The sequence below is a fragment of the Trifolium pratense genome, linkage group LG6 (genome assembly GCF_020283565.1).
Source record: "Trifolium pratense cultivar HEN17-A07 linkage group LG6, ARS_RC_1.1, whole genome shotgun sequence".
Lineage (NCBI taxonomy): Eukaryota > Viridiplantae > Streptophyta > Magnoliopsida > Fabales > Fabaceae > Trifolium > Trifolium pratense.
In genome coordinates this window covers 44,464,603-44,489,376 of record NC_060064.1, presented here as the reverse complement: position 1 = coordinate 44,489,376, position 24,774 = coordinate 44,464,603, and the positions used below count along the sequence as shown (strand labels likewise).

The window sequence follows — 24,774 nt, the reverse complement described above, 5'->3', positions numbered from 1 at the left end:
ACAAAATTTTAAAATTATGTGCAAAATAATTTTGTAGGGACCGAAAGATACCCATTTTTTATAAGGATAAAAAACAAATTTTAGTAATTTAATTTATAGGACAAAAAATATATTTAACACTACATTATAATATATGATGCTAACGAGAAAAATAAATTCATGCTGCAACAATGATATATAATATGTGTTGCAACGGCCGCAATGTCCACAATTGTAGTGGCCATAAACCAGACCGCAATTTAAAACAGTGGCTATTGCTAAACAAATGTTAACGAGAAAAATTTACAACTGAAGAAAAATATTAATTTGCAAGTTTTGTTTTGTGTTTTGTCCTTGCTATTTGTTAATGGTGAATTTAGAATTTGATCAATGCTCTTTTTATTTTTTTAAGTAGTCAAGTGGCTAGAAAATCTACGTTAAAGTTGAATAAGTGGAGTTTTTCAGGTTCGAATCCGGACACCAGCACATATAGTGCGATGTCCCTACCAACTGAGCTAAGCTTACGGAGACAATTTGATCAATGTTTTTAATATTTTGTTAAAAGCTGATTGACATTTTGGACTAGTTACAATTTGGACTATTTGGAAAGAGAGAAATAATAGGTTGTTATGACATGTTCGGTGGTGGTTGAAAGCTCGAAAAAATAATTCTCCTTTTGATTTAAGGCTTTGGATGATAGATGACAAAACTGACTCCCAAACTAGATTAGACGGTCTAGTAAGCCGGATACTGGTGGTGAAAACAAAAACAAAAAAAGTTTTGGATGATAAATTCATCTGCTTATTTAGGCTTTTCGATATCTTGATTCTTTACCTCTTGATTTTTGTATATTGATTTCTATTTCTTTTTAAGCGCATCTTTTGCTTAATGTTTAAGTACCTTAAAAAAAACATTTTTGCAATAAAATAAAAAAAAAAGACCGAGAAAATTGTTGGGTCACCTGTGGGTAGCTGGAGGATTATTCATATAGGACTCAGAGCAATAATACAAGTCAGTTGTACATCACACTTCTACCTAAAACCTTAATGTATTAGGTTTATGGGTCCTCTCGTTGCCACTACTCAGCGGGACTTGTCGTTTGACCACCTTAGTCTTTCGATACAAGGAGTCGTCAAATCCATCGACAATTCATTGGCTCCAATTCCACTATTAGGTCGCAAGGAGGAGGGCAGCTGGAAAATCATTCACATCGGACTCAAAACAACAATACAATTGAGTTTGACACACAATACTCACCTAAAATCAGGTATTAGATTTATGGATTCTCCCACTTGTAAATGTTCAACCTCCACTATTCTAAGGAATACGTGGGACCTAAATCATCTCATACTTTTTTAACAAAGTAACGAACAAAGAAAATATAACGAGATTCTTTTATTAACATCGTTTTTTCTTTGTTTTGTTAGCAGAAAAAAAAATAATGGTACAAATTTTACACCACACACTTTTTTCTTGGTGAATTCATCGCAAACACTTTTCTTCTTCAACAAAAGTGGCGTGGAATTTTAATCCAAAAAAGAAAAAAAAAACAAATGGCGTGGAATTTTAGATGAAACAACGACATGCTATGAAGCATCAGTGTCCGAAATTCATATGACACTCGTGTGACGCGTGTCGGATAGCTCAGACCGGTAGCCAAAATAACTCAATTTTTTCTTTACTTTGACACTCCTTTGATCGGTGTCTGACACATGTAAAACACTCATACAACTAGTGTAGGACAAGTGTTCCAAAAAAATTTGTTTTTTCTTTGCTTATACTCTCCTTAGGCACATATCAAACACATCTACAAGAGTTCAAGATGTGTTGAAACAACAATATTGATCAATGAAAGATTGAAGACATTACATTTTGATTACAATATTTTTAACTTTTTCGATAGTAGATGGATAAATAAAGATAAGATACTATATTATCTTTATCAAAAAAATATATTATAATATTTTGTTTTAAAACTTTTTTAAGAAATAAATGTATATATTTTGATTCTCAATTTATATCTTCTATAAATATGTAGTGGTGTCGGTGTCCTATATTTTTTACATTAGCGGTGTTGCAGTGTCCGTATCCGTGTCTTGTCGCAGTGTCCATATCCGTGTCTTGTCGCAGTGTCCGTGTCGGAGTTCGTGTTTCATTGACGAGATGTAGGTAGCAAAACAGAGATTAGGATTTTAAAAAGATGATTTTTCTTTTGGTAACTTGAAAAACATGACTATATATAGTTGCATAATTAATATCAAAACGAGGGTTAATTGAAATTAAAAAACAAATTAAATTTGACATGTCTTTATCAAACAAAATGGACATGTAGGTTTTTTTTTTTTGAACATAATGGACATGTAGGTTTTAGTGGATTAATTAATATATTTGGATTTAAAAATCACATCAAAAGGAGGAGATAAGGTGTCAAAATTTAATTTAGCACAATAATTTAATGGTTCAAATTTCACCTTTAAAAGTGGTTATAGCGACATTCAAATTTTTATTTTGGACAAAACATCATTTTCTGCTGTTTTAAACCAATTTCAAACTTAGGATAATATTCTAATTAAATGTGAATTCAAATAAAATATGTAGAGTTTAATGGTCGTGTTAAGTGTTAACTAATGCCCTCTTCCTAATGGTTGCATCAAAGTGAATTGGATGATTCTTCCTTTGGTAATCCAGAAAATGCATATTTTGGAGGTTTTAAGAAATGATAATAGAGTTTTGTTATATGATTTTTCTGGCTATTATGATAGAGCTTCTAATTTACTAATTGAACTCTCAGCTATTTGGAGCTTCTAATTTACTAGTTTAAAATATATGATTTTTCAGGCTATTATGAGTGTGTTGATTGGTTGGTAAATTTAGTACAAATAGAAAAGATATCTTGTTCTCGTAAGATAGCTCAGTTGGTAGAGTCATCATATTATATGTGCAGGAGCCGGAGTTCGAAACCCGGATACTCCACTTATCCATCTTTAAGGTGGACTACTTAGACAAAAAAAAATACTTTAAAGATTTGGACTTTTCCACCTCCTCAATTGGATTTAACGTTGCTTATAGACGTCTTCAAATTTTTCAGGCAACAAAATTGTTAGTTTTTTCTGTTAGTTTCCAATTCATAAAATAAATGTGTCGGTGCAAAACAATTTTACACTAGGCTCTGTTCGGTAAAATTAAGTTATAAGCTAACTTATAGCTGATAGCTGAAAAGCTAGCTTATAGCTGAAAAATTAGGTGATTAAAATTAAAGTGTTTGGTAAAATTAGCTTTTAAAGTGGTTAACAAATATAAAATGAAATAATTGATAGTGGGTAGTTTTTTTTTTTAGAGTGGGTAGTTATTAAATTAAACGGTAAAAATGGAATAAGATGTAAAAAGCTATAAGCTATAAGCTCAAACGCTACTTGAAATAGCATCTGAAAAAAAAACTATAAGCTAGTAAAAAAACTTGTTACGAAACACTTCTAATTTTTTGAAACAAGCTTATAAACTCATATAATAAGCTATAAGCTAACTTATTTATATTACCAAATACACTTGATGCATCCACTAATAGTAATACCTATGACCAAAAAAAGTATGCTATTTAAGGCATGATATTTTTGTCAATGTTATTAGCCATGCAAATTCATACTTATCATACAGTATTTATTTTATTAATTCAATCCTATAATGAGTTATTTTTTAACTCATGAATTCTTATATTTTAGGACGGATGAAGTATTTATTTTATTAATCCGACAACAATGGCGTGCTAAATAGAAAGATGAAGCACACATCATGTAGAGGCTCTTTTCATGATAATGAATATGCAAGTTGCATGTTTAATTCTCTCAACCCATGTCATGATCCAGTTTGGTGCAAGCATTAAATTGGCTGATAAATTCTGTCAGCTATAGATGTAAAGGCTGCTATTTATTTATTTTTAAATCGAATATCCTCGGCTGATAAATGTTCTTGTTCTTCGTTATGATGGCCCGGATATTTCTAGCTCTTATTGGCCAAAACCTTGGCTGCTAATTTCGCAAACCGGCAGGGCTAGTTTCAATGGTAGCAGAATTGCAATCTTGGACTATTTCGGTAATTTCCTTTCATCAGATAATTTAACTTTTATAACTTCTGATTATGGAACAATTCTACCAAGAAGAATGAAAATGGATCCTGATGGTAATGTTAGAGTATATAGCCGAACTAATGTGTCGCAAAATTGGTATGTTTCCTGGCAAGCAATTTATGGTGCTTGTATAGCTCATGGGATTTGTGGAGATAATAGTACATGTAGTTATAATCCTAAGCATGGAAGAAAATGTTCTTGTATTCCAGGTTATAGAGTCAAGAATCATAGTGATTGGTCTTATGGTTGCGAACCTATGTTCGATTTTACTTGCAATAGAAGCGAGTCTACCTTTTTAGGGATGGTAAATGTTGAGTTTTATGGGTATGACATTCACTATGTTGAAGTTAGTAACTATAGTTCTTGTGAGAAATTATGCTTACAAGATTGTAATTGTAAAGGATTTCAGCACGGTTTTGGATCGGGAAAAGGCTTTTATAAGTGTTATACAAAAACACAATTGAGAAATGGAAGGCATTCGCCATTCTTTGTAGGAACAACATACTTGAGATTGCCTAAAGGTAATAACTTTTCGAAACAAGAAACTTCCACTCCGGGTGACCATATTTGTCAAGTGAAACTTCAAAGAGTTTTCGTTAGTTCAAGCGAGAGTCATTTTGTGAAGTTTTTTTTATGGTTTGTCACTGCGATTGGAGCTTTCGAGGTGGTCTTCATTTTTGTCATTTGGTGCTCCCTATTAAGGACGCACCAAAATACTAATGCAGACCAACAGGGCTACCATCTAGCGGATATTGGGTTCCGAAAATTCAGTTACTTGGAGCTAAAGAAAGCAACAAAAGGGTTCAGTCAAGAGATCGGAAGAGGCGGAGGAGGGGTTGTTTACAAAGGCATATTATCTGATGAAAGACATGCTGCAATAAAGAGACTTTACAATGCTCAACAAGGAGGAGAAGGCGAGTTTCTCGCTGAAGTAGGCATCATTGGAAGGCTTAATCACATGAATTTGATTGAAATGTGGGGATACTGTGCTGAGGGAAAATATAGATTATTGGTTTATGAATACATGGAAAATGGTTCTTTAGCTGACAATTTGTCATCTAATAAACTTGATTGGAGTAAATGGTACAAAATTGCTTTAGCAATAGCAAGAGTTTTAGCATATCTACATGAAGAATGCTTGGAGTGGATTTTACATTGTGATATAAAGCCACAAAATATTGGATTAAATTATGTGTTAGTTTACAAAATTGTCCTTCATTAATGGTATGAAAATGAGAAATTGAAAAATTAAAAGAAGAGAGAGTAATAAATAGGTAAAGATATACTCTCTCTGTCCCAAAATATAAGAACTATTTGACCACTGCATGCATACTAATGCATAACTTTGATTACAAATATATTTAATTGTGCTTTAGTAAAAATTATAGAAATTTTATATTTTGAAAATACTCATCGAAACAAATCAAACAAGATCTTATATGATAATATTTACATTTATATACTAGTAGAATAATACGGTCAAAACAAAATATATGAATAGTGTATTTAGTCAAATAAGGTCTTATAAAATGGGACTGAGGGAGTAATAAAAAAAAGGGTGATGCTATATATCACGAAGAAGGTATTCACGAGATCACGAATCACAATTAGTATACAGTTTTCTTATTTTTAAAATACTAATAACACTAAAATCAATCACCGCATCAGTTTAAGTAAGCTCCTACTCTCTCCGGCCTTAATTATAAGCAAATGTCACTTTTTAGATACATTAGTTCAATGTATCTAAAAAGTGACATTTACTTATAATTAAGGCTGGAGGGAGTACCTCATTATCTACCTTTATTTTGTGCTATCGTGTAGCAGACATAGTTGTCTACCCAAAACATACTTTGCAGCAAATAGATAAGATCCTACCACATTATCCATTTTTATTGTTTATTTTTATGGTAAATCATATGTATCGTTATCCAAATCTTTTTCCCATCGAGAAAAATGGCCTTTTTGTTTGAGATTTAAAAAAAAATGATTTTTTTTGAAAAAAATCATTTTTAAGAAAATCATTTTTTTTATAGAGATTTTAAAAAAAAAATCTAAAGTTATTTGCCGTTTGTTTACAATCATTAAAATCTATTTTTTTAAGATGGTGTGGGATGATGAATGATTAAAAAAAATGGATTTTGATATAAGCTATTGAAAATAGATTCTCATTTTGATGAAAAAAATAATTTTTTTACTAAAATGATTTTTGAAAAAATCTGAAACAAACACAAGTAAGTTAAAAGAAAAAATAATTTTTTTTTGTGAAAAATATGAAACAAACATGCCCAAAGAGTGGCTGGAGCAATTTGTTGTGTCTAATCATTAGAAAATGTCATTTGTGAATTTTTCGTGGATATTGTTTTCGCGAGATTAAGTATTTTCGTTTTTTTATCGGAAATACTTAATCTCACGAAAACAATATTAAATACTTTAATGATATTGTAAAATAACTTATAATTTGTTATATTTTTTTAAAAGACTTATAATTTAGTACGGAGAAAGTAAGTGGGTGTATGATCATATTGGTGTGTGTGAAATGTGAGTTCAAATTCTACCATCAGATGAAAATTAAATGTTGATCAACATGTAAAAATGATGATACTCGTATAATTTGAAGATGAGCCATAGAGGGCTATAATTAAATCGAGAGATTTACTTTTGTCACTCACTCATTATCTCGCGCCCTACGAATTAACACAAATACCCCCGTTCGTCACTTAGGTAGCGGACACCCTCCAAAAATACTTTATCTTTGTAACGTCCTCTATTTAAGTGACGGACGATATTTTTCAAAAAAATTCTCATTTTTATAACATCCGCTACTTAAGTAGCGGAATGATAAAACGAAAAAACCGTAGGGCGTGCAAGAAACTGGTAGGGTGACAAAAATAAATTGCTTAAACCAAATAAGAATCAAATACATGGGGTCCTCCAATTGGGCAATAAAGTTCAAATGTACTACTACGAGGACATCACTTAGAGCACAAGTATGGTGGGTTCTTTACCTCCAATTGAATGCTTGGCTATACATGCATCTTTTGCTTTTTTTTTGAAAAGTTTACCTTACCACGTATCCAAGCAAGGCAATGTATCCAAGCAAGGCATCGTATATTTTGCTTCTTTGTTATTCAAATTCAAATTGATGTAAAATTTTGTCAAAAATATGATTCTCTAAATTATTTGTCTATAAATATATGTCTCATTCATCATGTGATCAAACAATATTTTCAACTTTCTCGATTGTTTTTTTTCCCTTCTGACATTGTTGAAACAAAAGAAAACAAGAGAACGTTTAGAGTTTATATATATGTTTTTAGGCTTGTATAACCCTAAAACCAAAAAAAAATTAGAAAAACAAAACGTTGCAAATTATTTCTCTTTTAGTTTGAGTCTTCAATTGTTACTTTAGCTTTAAATTCCATCAACTCCTCAGCTCATCCAACCAGAAAAAACAGAAAAAGGTATAAAATTTGTTGGTAGAGTTTCTCTGATAGTTTGATTCTTGACATTCTCTTCAATTCCTAATTATAATTTCTTGTTTTTCAGCTCATATAAACAGAAGGGAAAAAGTAGAAGAAAACAAATTCAAAATTTTCTGGATTTTGTGCAACTAGTGACTAGAGGTACTCATTTGTTCTTCTTATCATTTGTAATATTAATTTTTTAATGTATTAATTATATCTTATATTTTACATCAAACTTATTATTTTACCGTATTTTAATAATATTAATATTTAATTAAAAAAAATGTAATTCATAATTTGAATATCCAAAACTTGATTCAAATTAAACCACACTAAATTGGATCAGATCAAATCAAATTTTCTTAAGGAGTCATCTAATTTTGAATCGAACCGCAAATAATTTTATTTTCTGATCACATGATGAGTTTTAACCTCAGAACATCCAAACTGCATCCCAAACACCCTACATATAAAAAACAATAACTCTGACTTTTATTGGACCTCTGTTAGTGGTCGTGTCAGTCCTTAAATAAACATTTTATTTGAATTTAGTCCTTGTCAAACAGCATTTCCCTTATATATATTATTACGACTTTTGGTTGTCACAGATCAGATCAAAGCGATTCATTCCAATTGAAAACACCATTAAAATCGCTAGTTGTTCCATTCGTGTTTGTAAAGAGGTTATGAGAATTGTTACAGTTTTTTTTTTAGATTTTTCTTTTACAAAAGGTAACAAAACCGACCGATCATCAAATCTGTTTGCTTATTGGTTCAAGGTTCAATTGATCGAAATGTAATTCAGCTGGGTTGAACTTTTTAATTAAAAAATGACCTAATATTCCAAAGTTCGCACTATTAAAAAGATAAAATTTCATAAAGTCAATATAAAATTAAAATTTTAGTACATTAGACTTTAAGATACAAGAATTCCTTGTGTCAATAATTTTGAATTCTTACTTTCATATTAAAAGGTTTATTGAAAAAAAGTTAATTTCCATAACACTACAATAGATCCAAAATATACATTAATAAAAGCATTCAAATGGACCAAAATAAAACATTCGAATACAACTACTAGAGCTGGGTATAAGGTTTGCGGGTCGATTCGTTTAACCTGCAGTCCGTGTGGACCAGCCTGCATACCCACCTCTAACAACTACTATTTTCCTTAACATAAAAACTACTATTAAGTACTGACTTTGTTTAACATTGAAAGACTTCACCAAGTCTTTTACGATGCACAAGTCATGAATAATATTATAACTAATATGAATTTTACAAAATTCACCGTCGTTGGATTGACAGTTTATATCATTTAGATCACCCATAAATTTTAAAGTAATGGATTATCTATATATGGTATAAACTTTCATTCCAACAATAAATTTTATAAAATTCGTATTCGTTGTAATAATATTCATAATTTATATACCGTGGAAAACTTGAATCACTTATTCACGGTACACTCCCCCTAAGTAACACACCCCCTGAGTCCGTTTGATCTGCAAAATATAAATACTTGACAGAACAGTACATGACAGTACAAGAAAGAACATCACAGAATAAACATTTAAGGTATTGAACAAAATTTGTGTTATACGATGTTTGGTGGACAAAAAGTTATTTTAGTATTTTAGAAAACTTGTGATGAGGACAAAAAGTTGTCCTGTGGTTCTGTGGGGGACAATAATTTCAGTTTTTGATCTGTCCCTTGAACCCCAGTTTCTCCAGTACCAAGAACAATTTTAAAATCAATAAACACAGTACGACAGAAGTTGTCATGTACAGTCATTATTTTTTAGCAAATCAAACAGCCAGTATTAATGCTAGCGTAAAGAACAGCCTAGAAGAATTATGCATGGAAAAATATTAAACAATTGTCAACACTCTCATCGTAAATCTATTACTGATTTATACCAAAAACTTGGTATTCATGCCCTTCCGTATGATGATGGCAAACCAAAAATTCTACAAGAAAATTCAGTAGCAGCCTGCCATCAAATTAACAACATTTGCATGCATGATTAAATATTATATAACATAAAAAGTTTTTTTAAAAAATATATGCAATTAGTATTTTACATATACATAATTACGAAGAAATGCATTGTGTCAGATAAATGTCTTCAAAGAAACACAAATTTAATCTTAATGAGTTATGGTTTTTAGAAGACAATAAGTTTATGGTTTATGTCTTAAAAAAAAGTTTATTGTTTAGTAGGAATAATACTACGGTAGATCACCTTCACAAGTGGTCCACTATTAGTGGCGGAGCCAGAAAAAAAAAAATCGGATGGGCCATTTTTATTTTTTTGAAAGGAAACCACTAAAATATTATATAAATTAAATATAAAAATTTAAATTATAATAAGCATAAAATTAATTATCAAGAATTTAATTAAATACTTTAAACATCAAGTGTATAAGTATTGATACATTTAAATTTTTAATCATTTAATCTATTGATACTCAAGAAAAGCAAATGTTTTTAAAGGCAGTATCCTTCCGGTGTCAAAGTCACATACTAAAATACCATGGGTAATTTTGTAATTTCCAGTGATTTTGGGGTGGGTCATGGCCCTGCCTGACCACCCCTGGCTCCGCTACTGTCCACCATGGACAAGTAGGGACGAGTATCATGGATAAACTAAAATAACCATCCATAACCAATTCATAACCAAATATCATAACCGGATATTAAAACCAAATACCATAACCGGTTTGGTTTTCACAAAACCGGTTATAAAACCGGTTATGTCCATAACCACTTTTATAACCAGTTTTTGGTTTAATAACTTTTTTTTTTTTAACAACCGGTTTTTGAGTAAAAAATTCAGTTTTCAAAATTGATTTTTAAAAAATTCAGTTTTCAATTCCTATGGACAAGTGATCTACCGAATACGAATTTTACAAAATTTACCGCTAGATTGAAAGTTTATATCATATAGATTAAAAAATAGGCTTAATTAGTCTATTGGTCCCTTAAAAACATTTTAGGTTTCACAATGGTCTCTTAAAGAAAAAAAAAAGTCCGGATTGGTCTCTTAAAGAAAAAAAAGTCTGAATTGGTCCCTTAAAGACATATATGTTTGCCCTATTGGTCACTTCCGTTAATTTTTAACTCCAAATATAACAAAAAATTTCAATGGTTAAAATTTTAAAAATTAATAAGGTTTTTGGTTGACCACTTACACTTAATGACATCCACAATTCAGTCAACTAAAACTAATGTTTTTTGTAAACAATTGACGGAAAGGACCAATGTGAGAAACAAATGTGTCTTTAAGGGATCAATCCGGACCTTTTTTTTTCTTTAAGAGACCATTGTAAAACCTAAAATATCTTTAAGGAACAATAAACTAATTAAGCCTAAAAAATATCATATGTTATTCATTTAAGTAGTATGAGGACTCTCAATAATAGTATACTACTCTATAGAGGAAGTTTCAAGTCCCATCAGAGACTGTGCATTTTTGCCGCTTTCTAATGCACTTTATTTTTCTTTTGGCTTAAATGCAATTTTGATATCCTATAATTAATTTTTTGAAGTTTTTATTCCTTTATTTTTAAACCCATATATTTTGGTCTCTGTATTTCATTTTTTTCTTGAGTTTTGGTCCTCCACCCAATTTTAGAGTCAATTTTGATGATGTGTCAAAGATATTAATGACGTGCACTACACACTTGGCTAAAACATTATCCATGTCATTAAACTTTTCTTCTATTTCAATAATATTTTTTAAAAAAATATTTTACTTATTAAAATAAATATTATTGAAATAGAAGAAAAGTTTAAGGACGTGGATCATATTTTGGCCAAGTGTGTAGTGCCACACCATTAATAAAATTGACACATCATTAAAATTTACTCTAAAATTGAGCGGGGGACCAAAACTCAAGAAAAATTGAAATAGGGGAACCAAAATGTTGGTTTTAAAATAAGGGGATAAAAACTTCAAAAAATTGAAAATAGGGGGATTAAAATTGCATTAAGCCTTTTTTTTGGGTTACCAAGATATTGGTACGATGTTTTCACCGCCGTTAGCGATGACTAGTCTCCGTCGGAGAACCTGTGGGGCACACAAGGTGGTTTCTCCCCTCCCAACAGAATATTTTCCATACGCATGAGTTAGAAATCGAATCCCTGACCACATGCTTAAGGGGACCAAGACTCTTACCACTTGGACCAATTCATTCTTGGTTCTAATGCAATTTATTAAGTTTGTGTTTTCACTAAATTATTAGACTGTACATTTTTTCTCCGTTTAATTGTGAATCACGAACACTGCATGGACCGCCGAGTTTTCTAGTTTTTATCGGTTAAGCTCTGATTTTTCAGATTCAATTCCGGTTCCTATGCAAAATGGTTTTATGGCCTGCTTGAACTGAATTTTAGGAGCGGTTTGTGGTTGAACCGGTTGAATCGGCCGGCCCAATTTTCACTATCTTGAAAAATAATCACTTTTAAAAATATTACATCTATTTGATATATATTTTAAAAATATTAGAATCTAAAAATAATAAGAAAATAACATTAAAATGTGAAGGTTATTTTGTAATTAAAAAAATGGATTAAACATGTCTTTTGACCCTATAAATATCTCATAATTTCATTTTTGATCTTTATAAAAAAATTTAACGATTCTTCAAATATTTTGTCACAATTTAACAAGTTTTTGATCTACTTTTCGGTCAACTGATGTACTCCTATCATTTAAAATTTTCAATTTTATTCAGCAGTCATGTTTAGTAATCGTGATTTCTCGTTCATTCATGATTTCTCGTTGAAGCTACAAATTAAAATACTAATTAATGAACTTAAACTAAAGTTAATCCAATTTCATTGATTTTGTAATTTTCTTTTCTCTCTCTTTCATTCCATGATACCAAATCAAAGACACCATAAGCATACGTACTTATGAAGAAGATTATCTCATCTTTATCTTGGTCTTAGGTAGAAAGGAAGAAAAAATTCACTTTCGGTGTGAATTGTCCTTATCTTGGTCTTACTGTAAAATAAAATGTTAATCTCATATTTTCTCAATTGCTTGCTTTCAGTCTCAACACAGGTCATAAGGAACGGACACTGATAACAATTTCTGCCCAATGGATACCATCATTTCCTTTGTTGGAAGCATAGCACCGAATGCTTTTGCTCCTATTCGAAGAGAAGTGAGTTATTTGATACGCTACGAACGTAATTTCACCAAGCTAAGTGGTTCTGTTCGCGATCTTCAAGCTTTAGGAGAAGAAATAAAGCATAGGGTGGAAGCTGAAAGAAGAAATGGAAAAATAATTGAAGTTGTTGTTCAAAATTGGTTGGTGGAGGTGAACGAGGTCATTGAAAGGGCAAATCAGCTCCTGGAAGATCCTCGTCGTCGAGAGGTTGGGTGTTCGGGCTGGTCTTTCCCTAATTTGATTTTACGACATAAGCTTGGCAAAAAGGCTACAAAGATAGCAAATGATGTTGTTGAAGTTAAGGGAAGAAGAAGTGATTTCAATGATGTTGGTTACCTTCCTGCTCTATATGAAATTGCCCCTTCTTCTGCCACATGTGTTGGTGAAAAGTTTGAGACAAGGGAGTTATTTAAGGAGGGCATCTTGAAGGCTCTCAAGGATCCTAAAGCATGCAAAATTGGAGTCTATGGTTTCGGTGGGGTGGGTAAGACCTTTCTGGTGAACGAAGTCGCTGATATAGCTAAACAACAAAAATTGTTCGATGCAGTGGTTATCGCCCATGTATCCAAAACTCCAGATATTAAGAAAATTCAAGAGGTGATTGCAGATACGTTGGGTCTAACATTTGGAGAAGTAAGTACTGAGCGTAGAGCTGATCGCCTAAAGATGAGAATTAAAGCTGAGAAATCTGTCCTTGTTATTCTAGATGATATTTGGCAGAAACTTGATCTGGTTAAAGAAGTAGGAATTCCATCCAACAAGGAACACATTGGTTGCAAATTGTTGATGACCTCTAGAACTCAAGATGTGTTGTTGCAAATGGACGTCAAAAAGGATTTCACTTTCAGACTTAAATTTCTAAGTGAACTAGAAACATGGAGCTTGTTTCAATCTATGGCAGAGGATGTGGTTAACGATATCAGTTTCAAATATGTAGCAACTGAAATTGCTAAACAATGTAAAGGTTTGCCTCTTCTCATAGTGACAATGGCAAGCGGATTGAAAAGTAAGGATATTTATGCTTGGAATGATGCATTGAGCAAATTACAAAATGTTGGTCATGAGAAAATGGATGTCATAACTCATTCTGCTTTAGAGTTGAGTTACAACTGGTTGGCAACTGACGAAACTAAGGCACTCTTCTTGCTTTCTGCTGTACTAGGACAATATGGTGAAGATTACTTATTGAAAGTTGCAATGGGTTTGGAGATATTCAACAATATAAGTACTGTGGATGCTGCAAGAAACAGACTTCATACTATAATTGGATCATTGAAAGCATCTTGCCTTTTACTTGAAGGTGATAAGAGAAGTCGGCGAATCCAAATGCATGACCTTGTTCGTGATGTAGGCATCTCCATAGCATGTAGGAATAAAGATGTTTATATTTTGAAACCAAAGACTGGTTTGAAGGAATATCTTACCGTGGATTTTCCGAAAATGTGCTCACAGATCATCTTAAATAATTGTCCTTTACAAGAGCTTCCAAAAAAGTTAGATTGTCCTAATCTTAAACTTTTTGTTTTGAACAGTGCAAATCGTTCTTTAGAAATCCCAGATACTATTTTTGATGGGATAGGAAGCCTTAAAGTGTTAGATTTAACACTTTTGAACTTGTCTTCATTACCCACTTCTTTTTGTTCCCTAACAGGCCTTCAGACATTGTGTTTGGACCAATGCATTTTGGGAAATATGGATATAATAGGAGATTTGAAAAACTTAGAAATTCTTAGTCTTCGTAAATCTTCGATGATGAAATTGCCAAGCCAAATAAGGGAAATGACTCAACTAAGAATGCTTGATTTGAGCAATTCTGGAATAGAAGTCATCCCACCCAACATCATTTCAAGCTTGTCTAACTTAGAGGAGCTGTATATGGGCAATATCTCCATCAAGTGGGAAGATGAGAATTCAGTCGAGCAAAAAGAAAATGATATCCTTGCTGAGCTTCAACAATTGTACAAGTTGACAACTCTAGAATTACAAATTCACAAGGCTCGGCCTTTGCCATACTTAAATTCAATGTTTGAAAAGCTGCAAAGATATAAAATAGCCATCGGAGATGTATGGGAATGGTCTGACATTAAAGACACAACCTTGAAAACATTGATGCTCAAACTTGATACGAGCATAAGTTCGGAGCTGGGGATTAAAGCATTAATTAAAGGAGTCGAGAATTTGTACATGGATGAAGTAGATGGCATTCAGAATGTGTTGTATGAAATGAACGGGGAAGGTTTTCCATTGTTGAGGCACCTCCACATCCAAAACAATGCAAAAATGAAGCACATAGTTTACTCTATGGGGAGGAACCAAGTCCATGTTTCCTTTCTGAATTTGGAAACTCTTTCAATTAATAATCTTGAAAATTTGGAGCAGATATGTCATGGCCCGCTTGCTATTAATTCTTTTGGTAATCTCAGTGTTATCAAAGCAAAAAATTGTGCCCAATTGACATATCTTCTCTCCTTATCAATGGTTAAAAGTCTTTCCAATCTTTCTGAGATCGAAGTTTGTCAATGCAATTCTATGAAGAACATAGTGCTTGGAGACTTGCCTGATGAAAAAGTAGAGTTTTGTTCTTTGCGTTCTTTAACTTTACAACACTTGGATACACTTGATAACTTTTTCTCTTATGAGCTGATGACATCTTTGATAACTTCTGCACGGCCATTTTTTAGTGCTCAGGTATGTTACTATTTTACTTTTAAACTTAGTTATATTAAATGGTTGTGTTTAAAACTTTTTACAAGTTTAATCTATAAATTAACAAGGATCGTTAATAAACACTTATTATTTTAATTAATTTATTCAATTAACTGATGGGAAACTGATTTAGAGATCAGCAAAACCAAACGAAAATAATAAGAAGCTTCTAATTCAGTCGTGCAACCACAGCGGACATTGTTAGAGAATATATAATTTGAAAAAACATGCTTGAACAAAGGTAGAAGCTAAGTTACGTTGGAGAAAACTATTCAATTTTCAATAAAACGCTATAATTGTCACTCTAATCCTTCAATTATGATTTTTGTTAATTTGTTTTTATATAGGTTGCATTCCCTGATTTGACAACCCTTAAATTGAGCTCACTCAATTTAGATAAAATTTGGAATGACAATCAATATTCTATGTACAACTTGTCAGTCTTGATTGTGGAGAACTGTGGTGAGCTAAAGTACTTATTTTCTTCTACCATGGTTGAAACTTTTGTAAACCTCAAACGGCTTGAAATTAGTAAATGTAATTTGATGAATGAGATAATAGCTACAGAAAGGAGAAACGATGTTACTATTGCATTGAATGAGGTATGGTAATCTTACTATTTTGACATTAAAACATTAATTTTAAATTTGTGTTGAACTCAATATTTACCATGATACAAGTTATTAATGATTTCATACGGAATTGTGAATTATAGGTTCCATTTCCCAAATTGGAGACAATCGTGCTGAAGGACATGGAAAATTTGAAGACAGTTTGGCATTACCAATTTGACACAGTGAAGACGATGGAAGTCCAAAATTGTGAGAAAATTGTGGTTGTTTTTCCTTCCTCAATGCAGAAGACTTATCATAATCTGGAGAAGTTAGTGGTTAAGGATTGTGCTTTAGTGGAACTTATATTTGAATTGAGTTCTAGTGAAAATAGCAGCATAGAAAGTGAAACACAATTGAAAGTAATTACTTTAGATCGATTGCCGAAGCTGAAAAAGATATGGAGCAGAGATCCTGAAGGAATTCTTAGTTTTCATAATCTACAAAATCTTGATCTAAATGAGTGTGAAAGTATGGAGTATGTATTTCCACTTTCTGTAGCCACTGGCTGCCGACATCTCGAACAACTTCATATAGAATATTGTGGGAAGATGAAGGAAATTGTTTCAGAGAAGACAGGATCTACGTGTGCAAGTCCCAGATTTGAGTTTAATAAGCTAAATACTATAGAGCTTTTGGGCTTACATTCACTCAAGGGCTTCTATGAAGGAAATCATATTCTAGCATGCCCCTCTTTGAAAAAACTAGAAGTTCTAGAATGTGCAAAGTTGAATTTATACAAAACTGTAGCTGTGTCTGGAAGCATCCCCCAAAGATGTCAAGAAGATAATCTCTCAGATTTATTCCAACCACTTTTCATTGTGGAAGAGGTATGTATCATATAAATTTACCCCTTTGTCCATAATCTTTCTCACTTTTAGATATGGGCACACATGTTAAGAAATATTTAATTTAGATAGGTTTATGCAATTGTACCCTTAATTTATTTATTTAATAAAGTAAAATTCATTTAAATGCATAGATTTGGTTTTTGTACGTAAGGGTACAAAAGGAAAAATATCATTAATTGTATCTTGATTTCAAAAACAAAAAAAAAAAAATCAAAGTTTTGAAACAAAAATGCTTAAAGGACCAAAGACCACATAGGGCTGGATGGCGGTAACCATATACATGAAAATTACATGTGTTACTACCCTTAACTTAAGCCACTTTTCACAACACGAGTGTATCGTATAATACTTCATTATCTAGTCTTCCATATTTTTATTTTCAAAACTATAGGTAGTTTGAAAAATCAAAATTTAAAACATTCAATGATGTTAATTTTTAAGTCAATATTAAATTTTGATTTCTTTTAAATTGTTCTTTATATATATTTTAGGTGATTCCAAACTTGGAGTCGATGATAATAAACGATAGGGATGCTATGGTGATATTGAAATCACAAAATTTAGATTCCCTCTTCAACAAATTGACATCTCTTGGTTTGTATGATTTTAAGAATGAAGAGGCTACATTTCCTTACTGGTTTCTCCAAAATGCACGTTCTCTTGAACACCTAGTTGTTGTAGACAGTTCCTTCAAGAAGATATTTGAAGATGAAAGACTAGTGAGTATGAAAATTCACACACGCCTCAAAAAGTTGTGGCTTTTTCAATTACCTAAACTTCAGCATATATGTGAAGATGGATCTCTAATTCACCCACTTCTTGAGCATCTTGAACAGTTAGATATTTTTTATTGTCCTAGTTTGACAAATTTGTTGTTGCCTTCCTCCGTCAACTTTAGTCACCTGACATATTTGAAGATAACAAGATGCAATAAACTGGTAAATTTAATATCATCCTCGACTGCGCAAAGTTTGGTAAAACTCACAGTATTGAAGGTACAGAACTGTGACTCACTACAAGAAATAATAACGGGAAAGGAAAATGTTGATATTGCATTTGTTAGTCTTAAAAGATTGATGCTCAAAGGTTTGCCAAGCCTCAACAACTTTTGCTCAAGTAAGTGTTTCTTGAAGTTTCCATTGTTGGAGTATGTAGTTGTGAGCAACTGTCCTGTCATGGAGATATTCTCTGAGGGAAACACAAGCACACCAAGTCTTCGAAATGTCAAAATTGAAGAAAATGGTGAAGAATGTTATTGGAAGGGGAACCTAAATGATACCATAAAAAAAATGTTTGAAGATAAGGTATGTATTCATTTATCAGTTGATTTCTTAGTTAATAATATTTACATTATACCTTCCATTATTAAGAAATTTAAACATTTTATTAAGAAAATATTTGTCATGAGTGTGATACTGGTTTTTGAACTTCAGTGTAATTTAATAAACTCAAACCGTTTAATTAATCGATATTTTTATTCACAATATCATTACTTTGAAAAAATTACATAGACTAAGAAAGTACATCGTAAATAGTTTTTTCACTTCATTTAATACTCTTATAAATCTAAGTAAATTTAAGTATATTTCATATAGACCTTTATTTAATTACTCTTAATTCAACAAACTTACTTATTTTAAATATTCTCTCATAATAAATAAGGGCATAAGTGAAATTAAACATTTCAAACATTTGAAAATTGGTCAAAGTTTCATATAAAAATGACCATTTTTTTTTCATTTTTGTTTCTTATTAAAAGGACAGGAGTGAGTAATTTTCAATCTTACTATTAAGTGAGTTGGGATCTCTCTATTTCCATTTCTTCCATTTCTTCCATTACTATATATTACTCCCTCCGTCCCAAATCTTTAGTCTTTTTAGCTTTTTAATTTTGTTCAAAAACTTTAGTCCTTTTAAGAAACCGATGCACATTTAGTGATATTTTACCGTTTGTACCCTTACAAAAGTTAAAGTATTAATTAAATATATTTTATCTTTCTTAATAAAGTAAGGATAAAAATGACTATATTTATAATTTCTTAATCTCCGTGCAAAATTCCAGAAAGACTAAATTTTTAGGACGGAGGCAGTAGTTTTAGAAATATAAATGCTAAAGTTTGACATTAAATGAGAGTTTAGATCCACTCCATTTTCTTATCTCCATTTTCCTCCAATTTTTCAACGAATGAAGGACGCATGGAAATTAAGAATTTTAATTGTAATTATTAAAAATCACATAGAAACATTGGGTGATCTAATAGCAACATGGTTTCTATCTTCACCATATCTCTGTCTCTTTGCTTCTTGCCACCACCATCATGAACTACCTCAATGCCCCCGCCACACTGTGTTGAAGTCGCTGCCACGGTGTATCAATTCTGTTTCGCTACTGCCGCCACAAAAAACACATTCTATTGTATGTTATCGTTGCTGCTGCATCACTGTTTTGATTTTATTGTTAAATTAGCTTCTCAAGTCCACTACAGCTTCCCGTTTTCAATTTAGGGAGTAATTGTCAATTAAAATCATGAGTTACAACCGCGATGCTAACACAGTTTAGAAAATTAATCGCCGCCACTGTCGGGGTTGAAGAGCATGGCGAAGATATGTTCCATTTGTGATATTTGACTTAATGTTTATAAGACAGGAATATTGTATTTATATAAAGTGTTAATTTGATTATATGAAACTCAAATTAATAAAATTAAAATGTATATCGATTTGAAAGATGAGAAAATTAGACAGTTATCAAATTGGTCTCTGTCAAATAACCGATTATCCCAAAACCTTAAGGTGTTAGGATAGAGCCATATCAATGGTTTTATATTATTTCTAACACGCCCCCTCACGCAAGAGCCCACTTGGGCTTGAAGCGTGGATAATGCATAGGCCCACCTACCATATGCTTAAATTCCACTTTTTAATTAGAAAGTGAGGGGAGCGGGGATCGAACTCTAGACCACTTAGTCATAGAGGCTCTGATACCATGTCAAATAACCGATTATCCCAAAACCTTAAGGTGTTAGGATAGAGCCATATCAATGGTTTTATATTATTTCTAACAGTCTCGTGGTATACTGGTGTGTCTTTTCTTAAGATCTCAGGTTCAATCTCTGGTGCCAATTTACTTGGACTAACTTAGTTTTTTTCTTCAAAAAAATAAATTGTGGAGACTCTTCTATTTGATACCATAATACCACAAAGCGATAGAATAAGAAAATTAGACAACTATCTACAAAAAAAATTAGACAAGATATGATAAACTTTTAACTTATCCAGTATTTGATGTAACCAAATAAAAAATTAAATAATATTTTAATTTAAAATGCATTCTAAAACTTTTATCTTCTATTAAATTACCTAATTTAACTATATGCACTATTCAAATAATTTATTTTGACCATATTTTTCGAATAATATATAAATACAATTATCAGCATATAAGATGTTGTTTAATTTTAAGTAAAAAAAATATTGTTGAATATTTTCAAAATGAGGAGGGTTATATTGACTCCAAGAGTAAGTTATAAAAGCTACTCCAAATCATGGCCTTTGATTTTAATTTCAATTAATGGCTAAAATTGATTGATCATAAAACACAAAGTGAGACTTATTTTTTTTATTGTATTGAAAAATTATCAAAACATACCTTAAATAGAAGAGAATGAATCAATTATAATCATCAATTGAGACTTATTTTTTTATCACATGGGAAAACAAGGATTCCACACACTCTGAAATGATGTAACACTAATCGTTTGACAATCATGCTTCTTTTCATACAATTTTTTACGGTATGCTTCTTTTCAATTTTACAAGTGTACCATTTTTTTTTTGTGGTGTATGTTTTTTTTGTTACAATATTCTCTTTGCTCGTACTTTTCTTTTCTTGTTATTAGTTCAATATTTTTTGTTTTCTTTTTTTTAAAAATTTGAACAATAGGTTAATTTAATAATTTAATTTGTAATGATTTTGTTGAAGAAACAAACATGTTTTTAGTAATGGATGTCAATGTTTTTGAAGAGATTCCATGTAATATGTAAAATGTTTTAGTAATGGATGTTAATGATTATAATTAATTCATTCTCTTCAATTTGAAGAATATTTTGATAATGTTCATTTTCTAGTGTGATAAAAAAATAAGTTTCACCCAACTAATTATTATGAATCAATCTTAGCCATTAATTGAAATTAAAAACAAAGGTCATGATTTGGAGTAGATTTTATAACTTACTCTTGAAGTCAATATAACCCTCCTCTTTCAAAATATACAATTTTTATAATTTTTAATATTAGACCACTAAAATTATTAATGATCAAAGCTATGCATTAACAAAAGTAAACACTAATCAACTGTTTGATTAATTTGGGAATAGAGGGAGTGTGCAGCATCCTTATGCTAATCATAACTGTCACTCTAATCCTTCAATTATGATTTTTGTTAATTTGTTTTTATATAGGTTGCATTGACAACCCTTAAATTGAGTCCACTCAATTTAGATAAAATTTGGAACAGTCAACATTCTATGTACAACTTGTCAGTCTTGATTGTGGAGAACTGTGGTGAGCTAAAGTACTTATTTTCTTCTACCATGGTTGAAACTTTTGTTAACCTCAAACGGGTTGAAATTAGTAAATGTAATTCCATGAATGAGATAATAGCTACAGAAAGGAGAAACGATGTTACTATTGCATTGAATGAGGTATGGTAATCTTACTATTTTGACATTAAAACATTAATATTAAATTTGTGTTTTATTCAATATCATGATACAAGTTATTAATGATTTCATACGGAATTGTGAATTATAGGTTCCATTTCCCAAATTGGAGACAATCATGCTGAAGGACATGGAAAATTTGAAGACAGTATGGCATTACCAATTTGACACAGTGAAGACGTTGGAAGTCGAAAATTGTGAGAAAATTGTGGTTGTTTTTCCTTCCTCAATGCAGAAGACTTATCATAATCTGGAGAAGTTAGTGGTTAAGGATTGTGCTTTAGTGGAAAATATATTTGAATTGAGTTCTATTGAAAATAGCAGCATAGAAAGTGAAACACAGTTGAAGGTAATTACTTTAGATGGATTGCCGAAGCTGAAAAAGATATGGAGCAGAGATCCTGAAGGAATTCTTAGTTTTCATAATCTACAAAATGTTGATCTAAATGAGTGTAAAAGTATGGAGTATGTATTTCCATTTTCTGTAGCCACTGGCTGCCCACATCTCGAAGAACTTCAGATAAAATGGTGTTTGGAAATAAAGGAAATTGTTTCAGAGAAAAGACAATCTACGTGTGCAAGTCCCACATTTGAGTTTAATAAGCTAAATACTATAGTGCTTTGGCGCTTACATTCACTCAAGGGATTCTATGAAGGAAATCATATTCTAGCATGCCCTTCTTTGAGAAGACTAGATGTTTCAGAATGTGCAAAGTTGAATTTATACAAAACTGTAGCTCTGTCTGCAAGCATCCCCCAAAGATGTCAAGAAGATAATCTCTCAGATTTATTATTCCAACCACTTTTCACTGTGGAAGAGGTATGTATCATATAAATTTACCCCTTTGTCCCTAATCTTTCTCACTTTTAGATATGGGCACACATGTTAAGAAATAATTAATTTAGATAGGTTTATGCAATTGTACCTTTAATTTATTTATTTAATAAAAGTAAAATTCATTTAAATGCATACATTTGGTTTTTGTACGTAAGGGTACAAAAGGAAAAATATCATTAATTGTATCTTGATTTCAAAAAAAAAAAATCAAATTTTTGAAATAAAAATGCTTAACCATATACATGAAAATTACATTTGTTACTACCCTTAAGCCACTTTTCACAACACGAGTGTATCGTATAATACTTCATTATCTAGTCTTCCATATTTTTATTTTCAAAACTATAGGTAGTTTGAAAAATCAAAATTTAAAACATTCAATGATGTTAATTTTTAAATCAATATTAAATTTTGATTTCTTTTAAATTGTTCTTTATATATATTTTAGGTGATTCCAAACTTGGAGTCGATGACAATAAACGATAGGGATGCTATGGTGATATTGAAATCACAAAATTTAGATTCCCTCTTCAACAAATTGACATCTCTTGGTTTGTATGATTTTAAGAATGAAGAGGCTACATTTCCTTACTGGTTTCTCCAAAATGCACGTTCTCTTGAAGAGCTAGTTGTTGCAGACAGTTCCTTCAAGAAGATATTTGAATATGAAAGACTAGTGACTATGAAAATTCACACACGCCTCAAAAAGTTGTGGCTTTTTCAATTACCTAAACTTCAGCATATATGTGAAGATGGATCTCTAATTCACCCACTTCTTGAGCATCTTGAAAGCTTATTTATTAAAGATTGTCCTAGTTTGACAAATTTGTTGTTGCCTTCCTCTGTCACCTTTAGTCACCTAACAAATTTGGAGATAACAAAATGCAATAAACTTGTAAATTTAATAACATCCTCGACTGCGCAAAGTTTGGTAAAACTCAAAGAATTGAATGTAGAGGACTGTGACTCACTGCAAGAAATAATAATGGGAAAGGAAAATGTTGATATTGCATTTGTTAGTCTTCAAATATTGGTGCTCAAAGGTTTGCCAAGCCTCAACAACTTTTGCTCAAGTAAGTGTTTCTTGAAGTTTCCATTGTTGGAGTATGTAGTTGTGAGCAACTGTCCTGTCATGGAGATATTCTCTGAGGGAAACACAAGCACACAAAGTCTTCGAAATGTCAAAATTGAAGAAAATGGTGAAGAATGTTATTGGAAGGGGAACCTAAATGATACCATAAAAAAGATGTTTGAAGATAAGGTATGTATTGATTTCTTAGTTAACAATATTTACATTATACCTTCCATTGATTTACTTTACCAGCTATGTTATCTGACTTGTTCTATTTGTTTCACCTCCTTTGGAACTAGTCCTTGTCATAAAAACCGGTCTGGTCCTGGTTTGGCATGCTGTGGCGTGAGGTATTTGAAAGTCCCAAAATGATGCTATCTACTCCGACAAGGTTTAGAGTATTGAACAATTGGTGGATGAGTTAAATTATTTTCTTGAAAATGGTTGTTGATCATCTGTCACCTGGAGTGTGCTTCTTTTAGCCTTTTGCAGTGTGGATTATTTTGTTCTTTTATTTAAATTATTTTGTTCTGTAGGCTCTTGCTTCTCCTGTAATTGGGTGAAGTAAAGTATCTTGTAATTGTTTCAAAAAAGAAAAAAAGTATCATCATAAATTTTTCTCCTGTATTGTTGGGTTTTAAGTAATTTAATTTGATATGTAACATGTAACTCTGGTGGTGAAGTTATTCTGCTTAATAAATTATCATCATAAACATTCAAGTTATCAACTTGTTATGCCATAAACCTTATGTGGACCAGATCACTTTAATTTGGTTAATTAAAATAATGGCCCTAGCATATTAAACATTACATGTGTGAACCAAAACTTCTAACATTTCATCCTGAAGGTGAGTAAGTAGGGAAACCTGATGTCTCTCTTTGCATAATATATTGTTCCTACCAACTGAGTAATGCTCACGGGGACACTGATAAGAAACTTTTCCATTGTTCCTGTGCAAGAGCTTCGGTAGAGATTTGATCAGTGAAGCAAACTCGATTGAGGGGGGGGGGGGGGGGGGGGGGTTCTTCGATATAGACCTACGCTCGCTTGCCATACATAAGGTAGAGATGTTCCGGGTTTAAATCCAGGTTCTTCCATTTATGTGTGTTTCATGTGGTTTTAATCATTCTGTCTTCGGAGAAAGACCATATTTTGAAGGTTATATAAATTTACAACTATGAATCCATAGTTCAGATATATTGTTTTCTATTTGCAGGTTTCTATAC

The 24,774-nt window shown here is 31.6% G+C and overlaps 2 protein-coding genes across 2 annotated transcripts; both read left to right on the top strand.

The window, feature by feature from the left end:
- Positions 1-3,923: 3,923 nt before the first annotated feature.
- On the top strand, positions 3,924-5,417 carry LOC123892344 (putative receptor protein kinase ZmPK1; the record flags this gene model as incomplete). The annotated part of the gene is made up of 1 exon (XM_045942134.1): positions 3,924-5,417. A coding segment is annotated over one exon (1,401 nt), but the record flags the coding sequence as incomplete, so codon positions are not given.
- A 1,829-nt stretch (positions 5,418-7,246) lies between these two features.
- Positions 7,247-24,271, top strand: LOC123888073. Its single transcript, XM_045937035.1, has 10 exons — positions 7,247-7,563; positions 7,649-7,725; positions 12,628-15,435; positions 15,801-16,055; positions 16,169-16,894; positions 17,407-18,219; positions 21,377-21,619; positions 21,729-22,457; positions 22,924-23,736; positions 23,847-24,271. Exons 3-10 carry the CDS (start codon positions 12,676-12,678, stop codon positions 23,856-23,858), a joined length of 6,351 nt encoding a protein of 2,116 aa, XP_045792991.1. The 5' UTR covers positions 7,247-7,563; positions 7,649-7,725; positions 12,628-12,675; the 3' UTR covers positions 23,859-24,271.
- The last annotated feature ends 503 nt before the right edge of the window (positions 24,272-24,774 follow it).